The sequence below is a fragment of the Pseudophryne corroboree genome, chromosome 3 (genome assembly GCF_028390025.1).
Source record: "Pseudophryne corroboree isolate aPseCor3 chromosome 3, aPseCor3.hap2, whole genome shotgun sequence".
Lineage (NCBI taxonomy): Eukaryota > Metazoa > Chordata > Amphibia > Anura > Myobatrachidae > Pseudophryne > Pseudophryne corroboree.
In genome coordinates, this window is record NC_086446.1 from 522,178,175 (window position 1) to 522,195,819 (window position 17,645).

A 17,645-nucleotide genomic window follows, 5' to 3' on the forward strand; every position below is an offset into this window, starting at 1 on the left:
CAACAACACTATAACAATAAATATAGATGAAACATAAATCAAAGTGGCTACTTGTTGCAATATATCTGTAAGGAATGCAGACTGCTTACACATCGTTCTCCTCACAGTACTTTACAGACCCTGGAATGTTCCTCCCAGCACACACACAGTACCCCAGCAGCTAACAAACCGGTTACAACCTGGGGCGGACGCCCCGCCCTGAGGCGGGGCCAGGCAGGCGTGATGGACAATAGCGGCCCGGGAGCCTGGAGGGAATAGCGCGCGGCTGCTTTAAGAAAAGTCTCTGCCTCGGGGCACAGCGCACCGGGGACCAGCGGCCATCTGATGACCAGCCCGGTGGATACCAGCCCGTACACGGTGGCCGCTGCCAGGCCCACAGGACTCCTGCTTACCGAGGCATTGCGGAGTATGAGCTCCGGGACTGGCGAGAGGGTGGGGAGGGGGCTGGCATTGCACCATGGGGGGTGGGTGGGGGTGGAATAGGCATGCATACTTTCTCTATGGACCTAATTCTATTTCTTTTAGCCAAGGTAAGTGCATATACCCCAATAAAGACATGGATGTCCTTGCACAGCTGTGTGTGTATGTGTGTGTAATGTCATGCTATGGTGGAAGAGGTAAACCCTTTCCATGCCACAGGGACAAATCTACCCCTCACTGACTGGGCACCCTGGCATGTGAAGAGTTAAAGGCCAGGGAAAGAAAACAACATTTAAATGCCTGGATGAGGGGGAAAGAGATTAAATTTCGCTTCTCTCTCATCAATTTTCTGTTTAATGTCACTGGGACTCCATTGTGGGAGAGGAGATACGTCACACAGCCATAAATTTGTGATTATACAGCTACCAGCAGCCTCTGCTCTAATTGAATGGATTTACTCCATGCAGGCAGGTAGAGACCCCTGAGCTTAAGACACACACACAAAAAATACAAACCTCAAACAAAATAATATCAGAGCAAAACCCAAGCACAAAGGATCTGTACAGTGACCACGCAGCAATCAAGGCCAACTTCCCCTTTCTGCTAACAACAATAAAAGCGGCTGAGGAATCTGGCAGATCAGGAACCGTTCCCCCACCCTGTTGTACAGCTCTGTGTTGCTCAAGCCTTCCCCCTGCTTCATTTTTTTTCTGGGATTGCTAGAAATGAGTCAAGACAACAGTCTTTGTAGGTAGGTGATTGTCGTGGTTTTTTTTTTTTTTTCTTTTCATTATTTCAAATAATATAGAATTTCTGTTTTTCTTGCTATATAAAGGTATTGTCTAACTGGTAATGTACGCTGATTGAATGATAATAAAATTTATTAATATATGTATATATGTGTGTGTATGTATGTGTTATATATATATATATATATATATATATATAAAATCTCATATAGACAGCGAGTGATCTCGCTTCTCTAATATATGGCAAAAATGAAATTATTGCACACTGTTAGAGGCTGTTTTTCTATCGTTTAAGCAAAGCAGGATACAAGAAAAATTCAGTAATTCTGCAGAGAAAAAAGTGGGATCACATAACACTGCACACAATTCTAAAATTAGAAATCAATCCATCATGGCAGAGTTCTGACAATCTCATATATATATATATATATATATATATATATATATATATATATATATATATAATAACGTTGGATGTTTATTATCTATAACGTGGTTATTTTTTATCACTATAAAGTTTAAATGATCGCTGTTGCTCTTGAGATTTTTTTATGCAATGACTGTTTTCTCGTCATGTTTTTAATCCTAATTTAAGAAGAAAGAGAAGCAACGACGTTTCGTTTAAGAAACGTTCTTGCTAGCTTTTTCCCCCCTCACTAACATTTTACATTTTAGTAGAAACAATTAATCAGGGGAGTAAATTAGCTCATTTTATTTTTTTCCTAATTTGCATTGATTCTCTACTTTATATATCCAGAGCAGAAATTATACTGCTTTAGCTGAAAATAAAATAGATTTTTATTTAATGATTTTTAATTAAATTCATCGACTTTTCACTTTATAATGAAGTCAGGAGAAACGAAAGCTAAATCGCGTTATTTTTTAGTACAATTTTTTTTTAATTTAATTTAACAGAGCTTTTAATAATATACATCTGATTCGTTCTCTGAGTAGAATGAACCCCCTTTCCAGAAGATGTTAGCATTTGTTACATTTATTGTTCAACCTTTTTAACAGGCAGCTGTTAGTTAGACTGTTTCTTTTATTCCACTTTATTGATAGGTTTTCTGCTGGTTGTTATAAAGTCAATTTATAACGATGGACTAAATTATAGCAGGTGAATCTTGAGTTCTAAAAATAATAAAATATTACTCTAAGTAATGCAGCTTTAATTATTATTATTATTATTATTATTATTATTATCTTTAACTCAAATTGTTTCTCATGATAAACAATTGTGCTTTTGAACAAATACATTGGTTACATTTTCCAGTATATGTAGCACTCTGTAAATCGTTACATTTTGCTTTCGTTTTCACAATATTCTCAATGTTTGCTTTTTTTGCCTGCCTCTCTTGTCTTTTTAGGATATAACAGTATACTATATAAATCCATATATGGAGGATAAATAAAGAGTATGTATATATATATATATATATATATATATATATATATATATATATATAAATAAAGAAAATCATGAATAGACACATTATACAGTAGAGGTCTATATTTTTATGTAGTACCTGGAGTGAGTGTGGCTACAGGGAGAGCAAATCCGGGTGTGAGCCGAGTGGGTGCCTTGTACCCCGCCTGCGGAGAGTCCTGAAGTCTTTGTTTCCGCTCTGATAATTGTATATCTTGATTTGGAAGCAAACTTTCAGTCAAAGGACCAGATAAAAGCGTTATTTTTTTTTAATCAGGAAATCGGCTTATGGTGTGTTGACACCACAAACAGAGACCGCAGCTTTTCAATGTGAGTGAGTTTCTATCCGATATCACTGTTACCCGGGTTCGGGCTGAGATGAAAGAGACACACGTATGAGAATATTAAATAACGTATAAAATATTCCTGGTGTCTGCTCAAACGTGTAAAATATTCCTCATGTCTAACAGAATACATAGAATGACGCTAGATTACATCAGTATTTATTCTGATGTGATATTAAGCCACATTGTGACATCTGTTAACGTACACATTATACTTTTATACTTTAAAATAGAGCTGGACGTGTTCTATTTATTGCCCATGTCTTATAGTGTATTTTTGCCTCTGTTCCATATGGCAAAAGGCTAGAATTGTTTTATTTAGAAACGTCTTTATTTCTAGAAGCTGTTGCTACATTGTTGGGCACAAGGGTATGTGTTGGAGAATATATATTTTTTTTATTTCATACGATTTTGGGACTAATAATTTATACAACTTTGTTGTTTTAAAATATTTTATTTTTTAAATGGGAAAAAAAATTAACGTTTGAGTTTTTTTTTGTGCTTTTGATATGTGAGTATTCTTCAGCAGAGAATCACTTAACTGGCAGGGCAGATAATGGGTCCCTGGAATCTGGAGATAAGGGTGTGTGCTGTGCGTAAAAGCGCAAGAGGCAGCGCTACTCCTGCGTCCACCTCCCTTGCGTCCACCTCCCTTTGAGCACATTTTTAAGAGCTGTTTGGTAAGACATGGAAGAGGTTCATGCTACAGCTCCAACACGACTACAGGAAGAAATAGAGGACTTTCCAGCATGCAATCCCATCTGGGCAGCTCATCCATCACCTAGCTGTCCGTGATTCCAAACATCAGCTACACTCAATAGCATTGATCTGCCCAAAGTCCGTGTTTGCATTGATAATTAATAACTAACAAGACTGGGCTGTAATAAACCCTCTCTGGATAGACACATGCAGCACATCGTGCCATCCCCTCCCCCTATCGTTCTTGGGCTGATCTTATCTGGGTCTCTGTAGGGACAAAAGGCTCCCTTGTCATGGATCTCTGAGAAGGCAAGTCCGAGGGTCATACCGATTATAGATCTCAGCGCGAAGGGGTTAACGTGTATTCTGAAACATTCAGTAAATGCTAGAAGAAAGGGGGTCTAATAATAAATAAATGTATATATATATATATATATATATATATATATATATATATAAAATATTCCCAACAGCTATTCTTAAGCAGTGTAGGAAGATGTGAAGATTTATTTTTCTCCCCCTGCCCCCACCTCTTTTCCCCCTCCAATCCATATATACTCTTATCCTGTTTTATCTTTGCCTCTGTGCAATTTGCCACCGGATCTAGCGCAGTCCCGCATCCCTTGTTCAGGCAGCCTGTAATGATCACTCAGAGCCGCGTTTGCAAATACTATGAATATTTGGGTGTGTGAAGCAGCCTCTGCTGTCTGCTGTCTCACATCACTGCCACTAATTACCTGTTTATCACAACATGCTCCCTCTGACATGCAACAACTCGCTTCATGGAACCGTTTTCCCAAATCTTTGCCTGGATCGGGAAGTCTTTGGTATTGGGGGGATGTGGCAGGTGGGGGTGACAGATTACTATACAGTATGTTTTTTTCGGGTGGGGGTCTCCACGAGTGTGTCATGGCTACTAAACGTGTCCAGGCCCTCCTCTACCTACAGTCCCCTTTCTCAGATACATGTTCCTGTGACTTTTATTGTGTTTCCCTTGCTATAGATCAATTACCTGGTGAATGGTATTATTATTGGCCATTTTAATTGTATTATTATTTCCATATTAGCATACATGAAAATAAATGTAATTCAAAACAGATGGGAGCCCAGCTCTGTTCACCTCACACAGCTCAGCTCTCTGTACTAAGATGTGTGTGAACACACTGCTTATATTTAGCTACAAATTAGGATCTACATTTAACGATGAAGTGAATAAACTTTGCTAAAGAGGAGGAACATATAAGATAAGCGTCACTGAAAGCGCAAGCAAGAGCCTACTCTGCAGCACAGATCTGAATGTAGATCTGAATGTAACCTTACAGTACACGCTGTTTGTCTTGTAAATATAAAAATGTCCTTTCACGGATTTCCCAGTATTTGCTCTATCACCTTTTGAAAAACGAAACAATATCTTAATACTTTGCGCCAAGTGTGTGTGTGTGTGTGTGTGTGTGTGTGTGTGTGTGTGTGTGTGTGTAGATTTCGATCTTCTATTTGGAATTGATCCACTGCACTCTCCCCTACCATATGTAGGGTACAAAAGGGGTGTGACCACCTTGTTTTAAAAATGCTCTCAAAATACACCTTGAACACTGATTTGCATGTAAAAACAGGCAATGTCTATTCCACAAACAGCGATATATTTTAAAGTGACCAACTGCGCAAAAAGCTTTGTTAGTCGACTGATCGGTCCTTCAGGGATCAATTAAATTAAAATACTTCACTTGCTACACATAGATAGATAGATAGATAGATAGATAGATAGATAGATAGATAGATAGATAGATTAGAATACAATATAAATAAATATATATATATCATACACACGTAAGATTGTATATATAAATCATAGTGTAGCGTAGGGTGTGCATTTATGTATCACAGTGAAAAATTGTGGCCGATGCATAATGAAACTACAGAGCAATTTAAACTTGAAGATGCTCCTGTTATATTTTGTTCCCAAAGTCTACAGCAAGTCAGAAATCTATTTATTGTTTTATTCCAAGTCTCATTTACAATGTAAACCTGTCTAGACTGTCAGGAGAGGAGAAGGAACGCATTATTTTACAAGTGAAGTAGCGGTGAATGGATCTGATGCTGAATCCCAGCTGAGGAATACAGAATTCACTCCACTTTGTTGGGCATGTAAGACACTGGGTTAGTGGTCAGCGGGGTTGAAGATGGAAGCCTTGCATATTGTGATCTATTCTGTCCTGGAGGGCTCGTATTCAGTATTCTGCAACACAGATTGTTTGTGTGGGTGCATTTCAGAACAAAAAATCTACATATAGAGTTAGGGAATAATGTTTCATACTTACCAGGCTGCTATAGGAACAGAGGTGCTCAGTTCATTGCTGGTTATTGGTGATAAGGGTTGGGTGCCTATTTTATATAAGTATCATCTTAGAATTTTACATTTTTGTTTTAGTTCCCAAGTGGCCATGGTGTGGGTAAATAAATAAGTATAATCATTTCCGGTGAGATTGCAAATAATAACTGTCAGATAATTGTTCTTAGGGTTCTATAAATCAGTAATATTCATTGATGGATCAATGACTGCCACATATTGTACGTACAGGATATGCTTTATATTATGTGCGGAAGATCGTCACCTTTTGTAACCGCAACGTTGTCTCCCATACATTTTATTCCCAAACATTTTTTTTCCACCTCATTTGCTTTTAATATGTATCTTGGAAGTCGGTCAATAAATTTCGTCCTGTGTATTTTGTTCATCTTTGCCCGGATGTTAGGGTACATTTACTACATTCCAATTAGAGCCTGGGGGAGGTGAACACAGTGAATGCGGACAATGGGCTGTAAGGTGTCTGTCCTGTGTAATGTAACAATACACTCCTGGCTATTGCCCCATTGATATGCTTTATCTGCATGGAAGCTGTGGCTGTAGAGAGCTGTGGCTAGGACAAGTCCCCTTCACTTTCCTGATACAGCTTCCATGTTCTCTATCTCCTCTCTCTTATTTTGTGACCAGTCATTCTGCACGAAGTTGTATCATGTGTGTTACAACTATCTGGTATCATGACTGTAATGTAGGAGCTGTCCCAGGTTGGAGTCATTTTGTGAGCACTTGATATGAGCACGCATCACCCTCTCATTTACGTAAAGAAATTGTTTGTTTGTTTTAAATGGGAAGGCCTGTATTTAAAATGAATACTGTAACTGTACTGTACATTTGGGCAGCACTGTGGCATAGTGGTTAGCAATGCAAAGTTCAAAGCACTGAGGTCATGAGTCCCATTACCAATCAGGGCCCTAAATGGGAGGAGTTTGTATGATGTGTGGGTTACCTCCAAAAACATAATGGCAGGTTCTGGCAAAATTAATGAATACCCCTACTTGTACATTAAGGTGTTTAGGCTGTAAACTCAAAAGGGACAGGAACTGATGTGAATGACTAACCCGAACATCGCTGCACTAAATGCTGGTGCTATGTAAATATTCATTAATTGTAGTTAATAAATGACAAAAAGATATTTTAAGTTACTTCAGAGTCTAGTGGTCCCTACATCACAGCAGAGTAACATATTAATTATATTGTATATTATTAAGAAATAATATTACGGTGTGTGTGTGTGTGTGTGTGTGTGTGTGTGTGTGTGTGTGTGTGTGTGTGTGTGTATATATATATATATAGATAGATAGATAGATAGATAGATAGTATGTAGAAGGGATAAAGGGATATATGGTTTGAAATAGTCAAGTATGTGTTTGTGGGACAATTACCAGGACTTCGCTAAATTGATCTCCAATGCTTGTTTAGCATTTATTCAGTTTGTTAAGTCTATTTTCATGATTAACCTATTTTTCTTCGAAGCTATAACATGACAATATTTGAATAGCTATTTCTACACGGGGAAAGGCTGGAGCAGGTCGTGACACAGAAGTGTATTTTCCAGTTCTAAGCTAAAAAGTAAAATCGTATTATTAATTTATTCGTACTCTGAACTACAAATAATTTCTGAATAACATGTTATATGCGTAAAAATATTTCCTTCGTTTGTTAATAAACGCATCGAAATATTTTCCAATCAATCTGTAGAGAGTATCATAATGCTTTATATGAGCAAAATAATAATTAGAGCTATAATTGTTATTCACATCAGTCAGTAACTGGTGACCACATTTCAAAGGGCTTGGTCCAAGTCACACCTTCATCCTGCTTGGAAGCAAAGTCAGTAAAAAAATAAAAATAAAATAATAATAATAATACAAATCTCCAAAATGTAAACTGAGCTTTGTGCACAGAACCGCGCAGTTATCTTCACATGAACATTACTGTGGCTGTATATAAGCCAGATCTCTAGTAAAGCTGAGTGTGTCGCACCTGGTCACACGACAAAGACGTGTTCGATTTGCTGTACCTGTGCGGCACTCGGAATAAAGTGAGGATATAGAAATGTATTGGGTTGTAAGGTTAAAACAGAAAACTGTATTTTATTCTATTAAGACAAAATCTATAATGTACAGTATGTGTAGGCGGCTATATTGCCTCCTGAAGACGCATTGATGGATGGAATACATAGCGCACTTGTTGGTATGATCTTGCGCAAAGCCCTCTCCTGGTGTAGCTTACAGCGCAATAATGAAGGGTTAAAGTGGAGAGGTGCTGGTAGTCAGTGCCCTGCAAATAGGGAGATTATTCCACCACCCCATTATAATTTAACTCCGTCTCTCTGGAGAAACCCATCCTCCAGCAAACCTCAAATCCTGACACAAAATAGCTAACGCGCTGAATCTGCCAGGATTTTCACGGGGTCTCCCTGCGCATCCATTTAATGCCAAATCACACTTCAGGTTTGAAGCAGGGTATCCCCAGGGCCACTTTAACTGGAAGGAGGGGTTTATATAATTTATACTCCATTTGATGTATTTAACATCTGTATTCGGACTCTACCTCCCTCTGCGAGCGGTAGCTTACTAATACCCCAGAAGTATGATATACCCCAGTATTGATTAAATCTCCTCGTTTAGCTGTGAGGTTTACCCCAGTGTGGATGTGAAGGAGTACATCATATTTCTATAGGAGCTATATAGGTGCTGGATGTGCATAGAATCCAACATGTGCGGCGCAGTCACAACAGAAGTGCGCAGATGCTCTTTCATTGCAGATCTCCGAACATTGGGGGTAATTCAGACCTGATCGCAGCAGCAAATTTGTTAGCAGTTGGGCAAAACCATGTGCACTGCAGGAGTTGGGGGGGGGGGGGGCAAATATAACGTGCAGAGAGAGTTAGATTTGGGTGGGTTATTTTGTTTCTGTGCAGGGTAAATACTGTCTGCTTTATTCTTACACTGCAAATTAGATTGCAGATTGAACACACCACACCCAAATAACCCACCCAAATCTAACTCTCTGCACATGTAATATCTGCTCCTCCCCCCCCCCCTGCAGTGCACATAGTTTTGCCCAACTGCGAACAAATTTGTTGCTGCGATCAACTCTGAATTAGGCCTATTGACATCTCTTTGAGTAAACCTTTGAGTGCTATCTCTCGGGGGCACACTCCAGGCCAAGATGGTGCCAACCGTGCCACATCGGGACAATTGCCCTATAAAGTCCTAAAGCGTACTTCTGTAAACTTCCCAAATCGCATTCACTAATAGTAAATGTAATGTCCTTGTCATTGTGGGAGACACACAACTACATATTTTTGTTTTTTTGTTTTATTCCAAGTAATCTTACACAGTGCACCTACCCACAAAAGTGGATATACTGTACAGTACTGTAGCGACACACTAAAATAGTGACCTGAAATATTTATGCAGTAAAACCAAATGGGCAAATCACAGAAGAAGTTTAGACCCCCCCATACATCAGCAATCACACAAAAACTCTGCAGCTACTGAGATCATTTCCCAATTTTAAAGATTCCCCAGTCCACCAACCTGCGCCCATACATTGCAGATCTGTTTCAGTGATTTGCTGATCATTTTCGGCAAATACAAATCTGCAGATCTGCTGATCCTTACCGTACATTAGCAATCTACAGCCCCAATTGATTTGTGAAATCCAACATGTTGGACCACGATCTGTGAATCCCATACATTGCACATTTACAATAACATTTATTTGCACAATCGTATGCAAATTTCCCCAATGGATTGCTGATGTACTGTATGGGGGCCTTTACACTGAACAGTTCTAATCAAGCAAGACTAAAATCTATATCGCTTTCAGACACTATGTTTGTCTGGGAAGGGGTTAAGTATATTCTTGTAAAATGGGAAAGATTACTGTCCCGGGTAAAATGACTCCATATGAAGGTTCCGGGCTAGCTTGCTCACCTGAGGAGAGTAAATATTTACCTAAAACAGCATTATCTGTTGTGGAAGGGGAAATGTTACATGCCAGTACAATATATACTATCTGGAGTCAGCACAATCCAACAGGAAGGGAGACATTTTACTATGGATAATACAGTGTGCTGGACACCAGGCTATCTGTGCTGCCAGGAAACGGGTTGTACTGAGGGGCACAATGGTATGGGAGGGTCCCTCTGTATACATCATGGAAAATATTATGTTATCTGGGTCCTGTAATTATGGATGCAAAAACACCCGGATGTTAACTATCACTAGTAGGGAGCTGTGTCCCCAAGTCCCCGAAAAGAGATTTCTATGGTATCGTTGACAATGAAGCCCTAGATCCATGGACTGGTTGAATATTCCGCACATGTCCTTGGCTCTCCTGCAGTTACTCCTCCAGAATGAGCACTCTTCTCTTACATAGAACTATTCGATTTGTGCTTCTGATATTTTAGAGGCACACTCACAGTCTTCTTAATGGATTTTATTCTCATTGCATTTATTCTGTATAGTTCTATCAGATTTGTGGAAATGGGAGCTCTTTATTCCGTGTATATAACCTGAAGATATTGCTGACATGTGGGAAGTTGTTATGACTGTTCAGTTAACTAAATATACCTTTGACAATTCCATTATATTATTTATGTAATTATATTTATAATATAGATTATATGTGTACTGAGTACTGGGCAGCATATAATCGTGATACAGTATATCGGTTCTTTAAGAGTAGTATTCGTGATGGATACTTAATTTTCATGGAAGGGGTTAATAATATTTTCCTCACTATTCACCCAGGTCGTCATCTCTGTTTCTCTCTAGGGAAACAGCATAGTATAGTATGCATAGAGGCACCGCACCACACCACACATACACTGCTGCATTACGTATCATAAACGTGTATGGTGTATAAACTAGGTCTCCGTATCATGGGTAACTAAATATAAATACTACTGGATAGGGTCACAGTAATCCCAAAGTACTGTACAACCCAATGTAAGAAAGCGTTTTGCTTAAAGAGTGGCCTTGGAGTCAGACCACCGAGTATATTGTATGTTGTCATCACTGTGATGATTCCCAGACGGGAATTCTGTGTAATCCACCCTTCCACACAGGAGTGATAGCAAAATGAAAAGTGAGTGAGAATCAGGGTGCTGTAATTTATTTACCAAACGACAAAATGCATAGAATATGTTGATCATGCTCATGTACTGTATGTACATCTAATACCTACTTTACAGGGGGTGATTATCTCTTTGGGTAGCGATTTGTGCCAATGAATTATCTTTCTATGGGTGACGTGGTTCCCCGATACCCCTGGCTGTACACAGGGTGCGTGGAGGGATTACATGTGCCTTTATTCTCTAATCCCTAATTTTACCAAAATTGTTCAGATGCAAACTGACTTGGATTTAATGCTTTTAAAATGTCAACAGTATTTGTAAATAAATCATATTAACCCATTGAAAAGATTTACGACATTTTAGTTAAAATACTGGAATTCATAATCTAGGTCAGGCTGTAAGTACCTCCTAAAGCAGCAGTATTCTGAAAGCAAAAATTCCCTATAAATATCTATTTAAAATCCCAAATAGAAGATGGGAGAGAATGGGAGACACTGTGGCTGGTTTATGGTGACCTCTGCTCCACCCAAAAGCAGCCTCTGCTCCAGGATCACAGTCAGAATATGGGTCGGGTTCTAGGGTTCAGTCAGCACAATGCTATCCAGTCGATTTCTTTGTTCTGGGTAATGTAACATCTCATTAATCCAGTAATAGGTTTCTTCGTGTAGTAGTATGACATTAGATGTAATTATATTTATCTTTCATTTTCCATTTCTTCCCTGTGCAAAGTTATTTTACGCAATGTAGATTACATATAAGTATACATCACCTGTTTGTTTTCTGTAGGATGTCGATTTTTCATCCGAATTGATTCCTATCGTCTTGTGTCATACATACATACATAATTCAGCGTTATTATTCATTGAGCCTTTCGCCCTCGTACATTTTTGTTTGTTGGTCTTTCTGCATGCTATTCTTGTAGCAAGATATTTGTATGTATGCCCTTAATGCAAAGTGCGTATTTGCGCAATGTGATATATACGATGTACCTCGCATATTTGAAAGTGATCTGCCAGGGACGTGTCCTCTTTATAGACACTTTCTGTATGTATATATATATATATATATATATATATACACACACACATATACATACATACACACACTATATACATACATACACACACACTCGTGTCTGTGAACTCAAATCCGCTAAACATCTCATTGGGCATATAGATATCAATGCTCGTCTTAAAACTTTCAGGAGCTGCATCTGCAATAATGTTCATTGAGAAAATTAATTTATTGTTGAGTTTTTTTCTAAAAACACATTATATTAGGAGTGTATTTACTAATCAATGGATTTTCAAAATCCACAATGTTTGCCTGCCAGTATTTAAAAGCTCAAAAACAGTTAAAGAAAAAAAAAAATTAGTCGTTTTGCATTAAATATTATTGCTGTTAAATGCGCAGGCAGAATCTGCCAAAATCGAGGCATTTCGAAATCTACTGCTTAGTAAATACACATAAAACCAACAGCAAAAACAAAACGAATTAAGGCTGCCACACACTATAAAGGTGAAAATATAGTCAACACAATATGTTTTAGTAATTATTTTAAATAGAATTATTTGTACATCTGCTGCAATACATGGTACTCTTATTATTATAATTATTAATATTTTTATTTTGCTGTTTCGATCTAACCCTCTGTCATGTTCGCGTCCTTTGTTCCGAGATGTTATCTGAGCAGTTGAAATGTACCCCCCCCCCCCCCTCCTCCCATCAATCATTAATACAAGAAATGAGAATAAAGCCACGTGTTTAGAAACATAGTTTATTGGAATTGCAAAATGTACATATAGCTAAAGTATACTTTCTGTTACGTAATTATACCCACAAAAGTCATCATTTATTCAAACAGTTTACAAGGCCTGGGAAGCCCTCCCCTCCTAGAGACCAGTAACCCTTGCATCCCTGCAGCAGATAGGCTGATTCCAGCCAAGCTCTCCTACATCTATACTCTACACGCCTGGGAGTTAAATCTCACAAATGTATTTATATTAGTGTTAGGGAAAACATTAATTCCTCAAGCCAGAAACCAGCTCCACCCCAGGATTCACACAGCTCAGTCCTATAGTCCATTCAGTCTATACCTTCCAAACAGCAGCCCAGGGGGACACACATATAGGTAATAACCTCCTCTGGGCCCCTATAGCCCTCTCACCCTCCATACCTGTGTTAGGCTGTCGGCTACATCTTCTCTCTTTACAGCATCTGGAAGCAGAAGAGACGCAGCAGATATTTTGGCCGCACCGTCCTCCCTTTGCAGCTACGCGTCTGTAGCGATCAGGTCCTGTGCACACTTTATTTGGGGGAGGGGATGCAATACCCCTGTTTTGTTCCCCCCACCCTTCCAATTTATCCATTGTAAAAAGCTGTCTCCCTGCATTCTAGCCGCACGAGATGCACACAAACCCCCCTGCATTATTTTTAGTCTCCTCTAATAGTAAATGCATCGTTTCCCTTTGAAGCTCTCACACTTTGCTCTCTTCTTGGCTCTGGGGCCATGGGGGTCTACCTACTGAGAGAAGCCTTGAAACTGTGTCCAGCTTATCTCCTTTCATCGCGCAGTCGGGGGAGCCTGGAAACCGCCGGGCCCAGTAATTGCTTTTTTCAGGCAGCCCAGTGCGGACTGGCCAGCAGCCAATCAGCGCCTTGTTTACAATCGGTGATTGACAGCAGGCTGGCGCCGTGCCAGCCAATCATCTGTGTCTCGGGGGGGAGGGAGAGAATTCAGATTCTGAAGTAACTCTTCATCTGCCAATTAGTTTGGGAGTTTTTTCCCCCACTGGATAAAATCCCACTTTCTAATTGAATTACTGTATTTCCTGACAATAGAACATCATAGAAAAGTCATCGTGGAAAGTCCCATTTTTGGGTGTGAATGTTAGTTGTGCAATGGTAAATATCACCACCCACAGCGGAGGTGCTTGTTCAAGCAACATTTAATCGCTGTACATAGACACACACATACAGTATGCAGTGGGTGCTGCTGACATGCACACTGGTGTTTCCGAGTGTCCCAAACTCCACCGTTATGGGCCATTTGAGGCTCTCCATGCTTGAGCACAGGTGACCTAATTGGTACCTCAGTCTATTTGATTTAACCGTCTGGACCAAGCATGGGTTTCCTGAAAACCTGGAGTGTAACGGCAGCGTTTGGAGGAATGGCAGAGTGGTCGGTATATCATTCACAACTAAATTATAAGAAATTGCTTTCCCAGACAAAACCACCTATTGCCCACAACTGGAGAATGATGTAAGTGGGGCATCCTGCGACCCTGCTTCTGCTGGGAACATCACTGTACAGTACGCACACTCTGGGGCTCATACATAGAACCTTTGTGTACTAATAAGAGGTGTAGCTATCAGCACTGCTCCTGGGGTGCTCAGTGGTGGGTGTCAGTGAGGATTGGGGGATCACAGACCCTAGGGATGGCTATACTCCTACCCCCCTCCCACAGGTGTCAATATATACGCATCCCTAGTGTCTGTGATCCCAATCCTCACTGACACCCACCACTGAGCACCCCAGGAGAGCAGTGCTAACTGCCTATACCCCTATAGAGCAGGGCCCCTGCAGCCAGCCTCAGGTACTACTGTCACACACAGCATACAGGGCACTGTAACACAGAGTCAGCTGCTGCTAGACTACAAGCTCCAGCATGCCATCATTAAGGAGACAGCTAAATACTGCTGGGACTTGCAGTCAGCAGTCGCAGCCAGGGTGTGATGGAGGGGGAACGGTGATACACGTCACTCCATCACACCCTGCCTGCCCCCACCCCCATTCGATCTATTAACCCTATGATGCCAGTGAGTGTTCCCATGATACAGAGACTGACTGACAGTTACCCAACCTCCCCCATCACCCGCACATAACCCCTTCCACTGACCCTTTCCCCTCTGCCCCTCCCCCCACCACCCGACGCCATCGCCGCCGCACACTCCCCCACACTTGAATTAGGCGCCTTTGTGCCGAGCAGCGGATACGCCCACCCCAATGCAGTGATTGGCAGCTGCGGTCCCTCCCCCCCACCGCAGCCGTACCTGGTGATTGGCAGTTCACAACCGTAGTGTAGTCCAATAGCGGTGCCTGTTTACGCCAGGAGAGCGGCACGAGTTGCATCCCATTTGACCAATGGGAGCGATCCATGGCCCGGCTGACTGGCAGCGGCTCATTAGTATGCGGGAGAGGGGGGCTGCTGGGGAAAGCGGGGGGGAGGGCTGCAGAGAGGCTCAGGCCGGAAGCGCCCAGTCCAGTCACTGCATGCAGAGCCCGGGGAGAGCACTGCGCCCAGCCGCCCGCCGCCGCTGCTGCCCCTGCACCCACAGTAAGTAGCCTCCCCGGCCCCCGCTCTACCCTGTGTTGCCGTATAATACCGTGCCACATATAGGACAGGCGGCGGCCGCTCTCTGTAACCTCACTACACCTATATAATAATAATCCTATATTATTTTCCCTATATTGTGTTATATATATATATAATATATATATATAAAAAACCACACACACTGTATGATGCGGCTCCCTCTCCCCCCGCCGCACTGCTCTCACCGGCGCCCGGGGAACGTACATGTAGTATTGCTCCCGCTAGCAATGTTTGTATTTTCGCTGCCGGTGTAGCCTGTGCCGGGAAAGCGCTGTTGCCGCCGCTGGGGGAGAGCCAGGCGCAGGGGCGGCTGCGGTCACTGTGCCCGGTCACTAGTACAGCAATCCCGCGGCGCAGCCGGAGTGGAGGTCAGTGTGCGCTGCCGGGGATAAGCCGCCCGGGCACAGGATGGGGTACATTGACGGCCGTGGGGACCCCCTAGGCCGCATACACACACACGGCTGTGCGCGGATGTGGCGCAGAGTCCCCGGGCGGGTGATCCCGCACTCACAGTAATTACGGCTTTAAATTTAAAAAACACAAAAATGATAATTAAAAAAATTAAAATTAAAAAAATAAACAAGAAACCCGACCCCGCGCAGCTCCCGGGCACACGTGCCGCCGCTGCCCTGTGCCCGCTCCATCCTGCCGCGGAGGATCACATCGCTGCGGGCAGGAGGGCGATCGCCGGCTCTCCCAGCACCGGGGCACCCAGCGTAGCGGATGGCGGACTCGGCCGAGGAACAATGGCTTCATTACTCCTGCCGGATAGTGGAAAAGAAGCGTCTGCAGTCTGCATCCCGACCTCATTACCGAGGCTCGCCCAGGGCTGGAGGCAGGTCTCCTGCTGGTCCCGGCCTGGGAAGGAAGCCCCCGTGCTGGACAGAGTGCTGCCGTCTCCCGCTGCTGCCGCCAGGGCTGGCTCCTGAGGACAGTGGGCACAGTTACATCCCCCTGTTACATGCTCCAGCTCCTTCCGCCCGGGATCACGCTGCACTTGAATGGATCCTGCTACAGTCTATGCATGCCCCGATCTCACAGGAATCTGCATTTTTCTTTTCAAACATTGAGCTCCGAATTTATTTTACCTTTTTCCTGTTTGGGTGACACACGGCATCTAATCCTGACACTATCTATTACAGAAGTGTGTGTATTTTTAGTTTCCATTGAATATTTTTTTTTTTTGTAAATGTGAGAGAGATAATGGTGACTGTAGAGCTAGACCGGCTTTCACTGTGAAAGCGGTAGGAGTGTGTGTGATGCACTTTATTATATAATGTGTGTGTTCTCATTACTGTATTGCCCCCTTTCTCTACTGTCTCCAGCAGACAGACCTCCTCCTCCTCTCTGTAGAGGCTGCTGCTGCTGCTGGGAGATCCCCGGCCATGTTATGCAGTGAGAAGGGGATGCCGAGCTATTCTGTAATTGCAAAGCAGGGAAACTGCAAGAATACAATAGATTAAGATTTCAGACCAGGGAGGTTGGAGGAAACACCTTTTGTAAAACAAAATGACAAAACGCCTTAAAAAACAAAACAAAACCAATCTGAATAAGTTGATGTGTGTGTAAATATATATTTAAATTCCATGCGTATAAATAAAATATATTCATAAAAATATATATTTTTCAGAAAGGTCATTGAGCAGCACTTCAGTGCAGAATAGTGCATGCACCCAAAAGGTTTGACAGATGTGACACTTCTCTGTGACTTTCTCAAGGGATACAGTCTATTAAATAAATTATATATATATATATATATATATATATATATATATATATATATAACACACACACACAATGGTTTAACAACCTGCAAATTATACATTAAATAGTTGAGCTTGCTTTTATTGGTTTCAAAATAATTGGATTGATTTGCCTGATGGTGCCATGCAAGTGGACAGCAAACAAATTCTTATTCTTTTGCATTAGCAATTCTGTATATTGGCGATGCACAGTTTATTTTCTCTGTGCACTAATAAATATTAACACAATGCAGTCTGAGGATCCTACGGAGATTACATTCTAACTGGCAGGGATGTGTCACTTTACATCAACTTGCACAATTACAGCGGCCTAGAGGAGGGCTGGAATCTGGCTGGAGCACCTGAAATAGTAAGTAATTATCTATATTAATGTAACACACAGATGAGGGCCATCATATTCCTGCTCTCCTAGGAGGG

At 41.5% G+C, this 17,645-nt stretch overlaps 1 protein-coding gene across 9 annotated transcripts in view; it reads left to right on the forward strand.

Moving 5' to 3' along the window:
* Nucleotides 1–496: 496 nt before the first annotated feature.
* BAHCC1 (BAH domain and coiled-coil containing 1) overlaps nt 497–17,645 on the forward strand; it is a 169,454-nt gene continuing 152,305 nt past the window's right edge. For 4 of the 9 annotated variants that reach the window (XM_063961109.1, XM_063961116.1, XM_063961115.1 and 1 more), the window contains exon 1: nt 15,338–15,426. Coding sequence is in view for 1 of the 9 variants with exons in the window: in XM_063961118.1 (XP_063817188.1) it covers nt 15,363–15,426 (64 nt within the window). In the remaining 8 variants the exon portion in view is untranslated. Of the gene's footprint in view, nt 531–837; nt 1,172–15,294; nt 15,427–17,645 lie in introns of those variants that run through there. The other 5 variants (XM_063961114.1, XM_063961112.1, XM_063961113.1 and 2 more) reach the window with 5 other exon arrangements.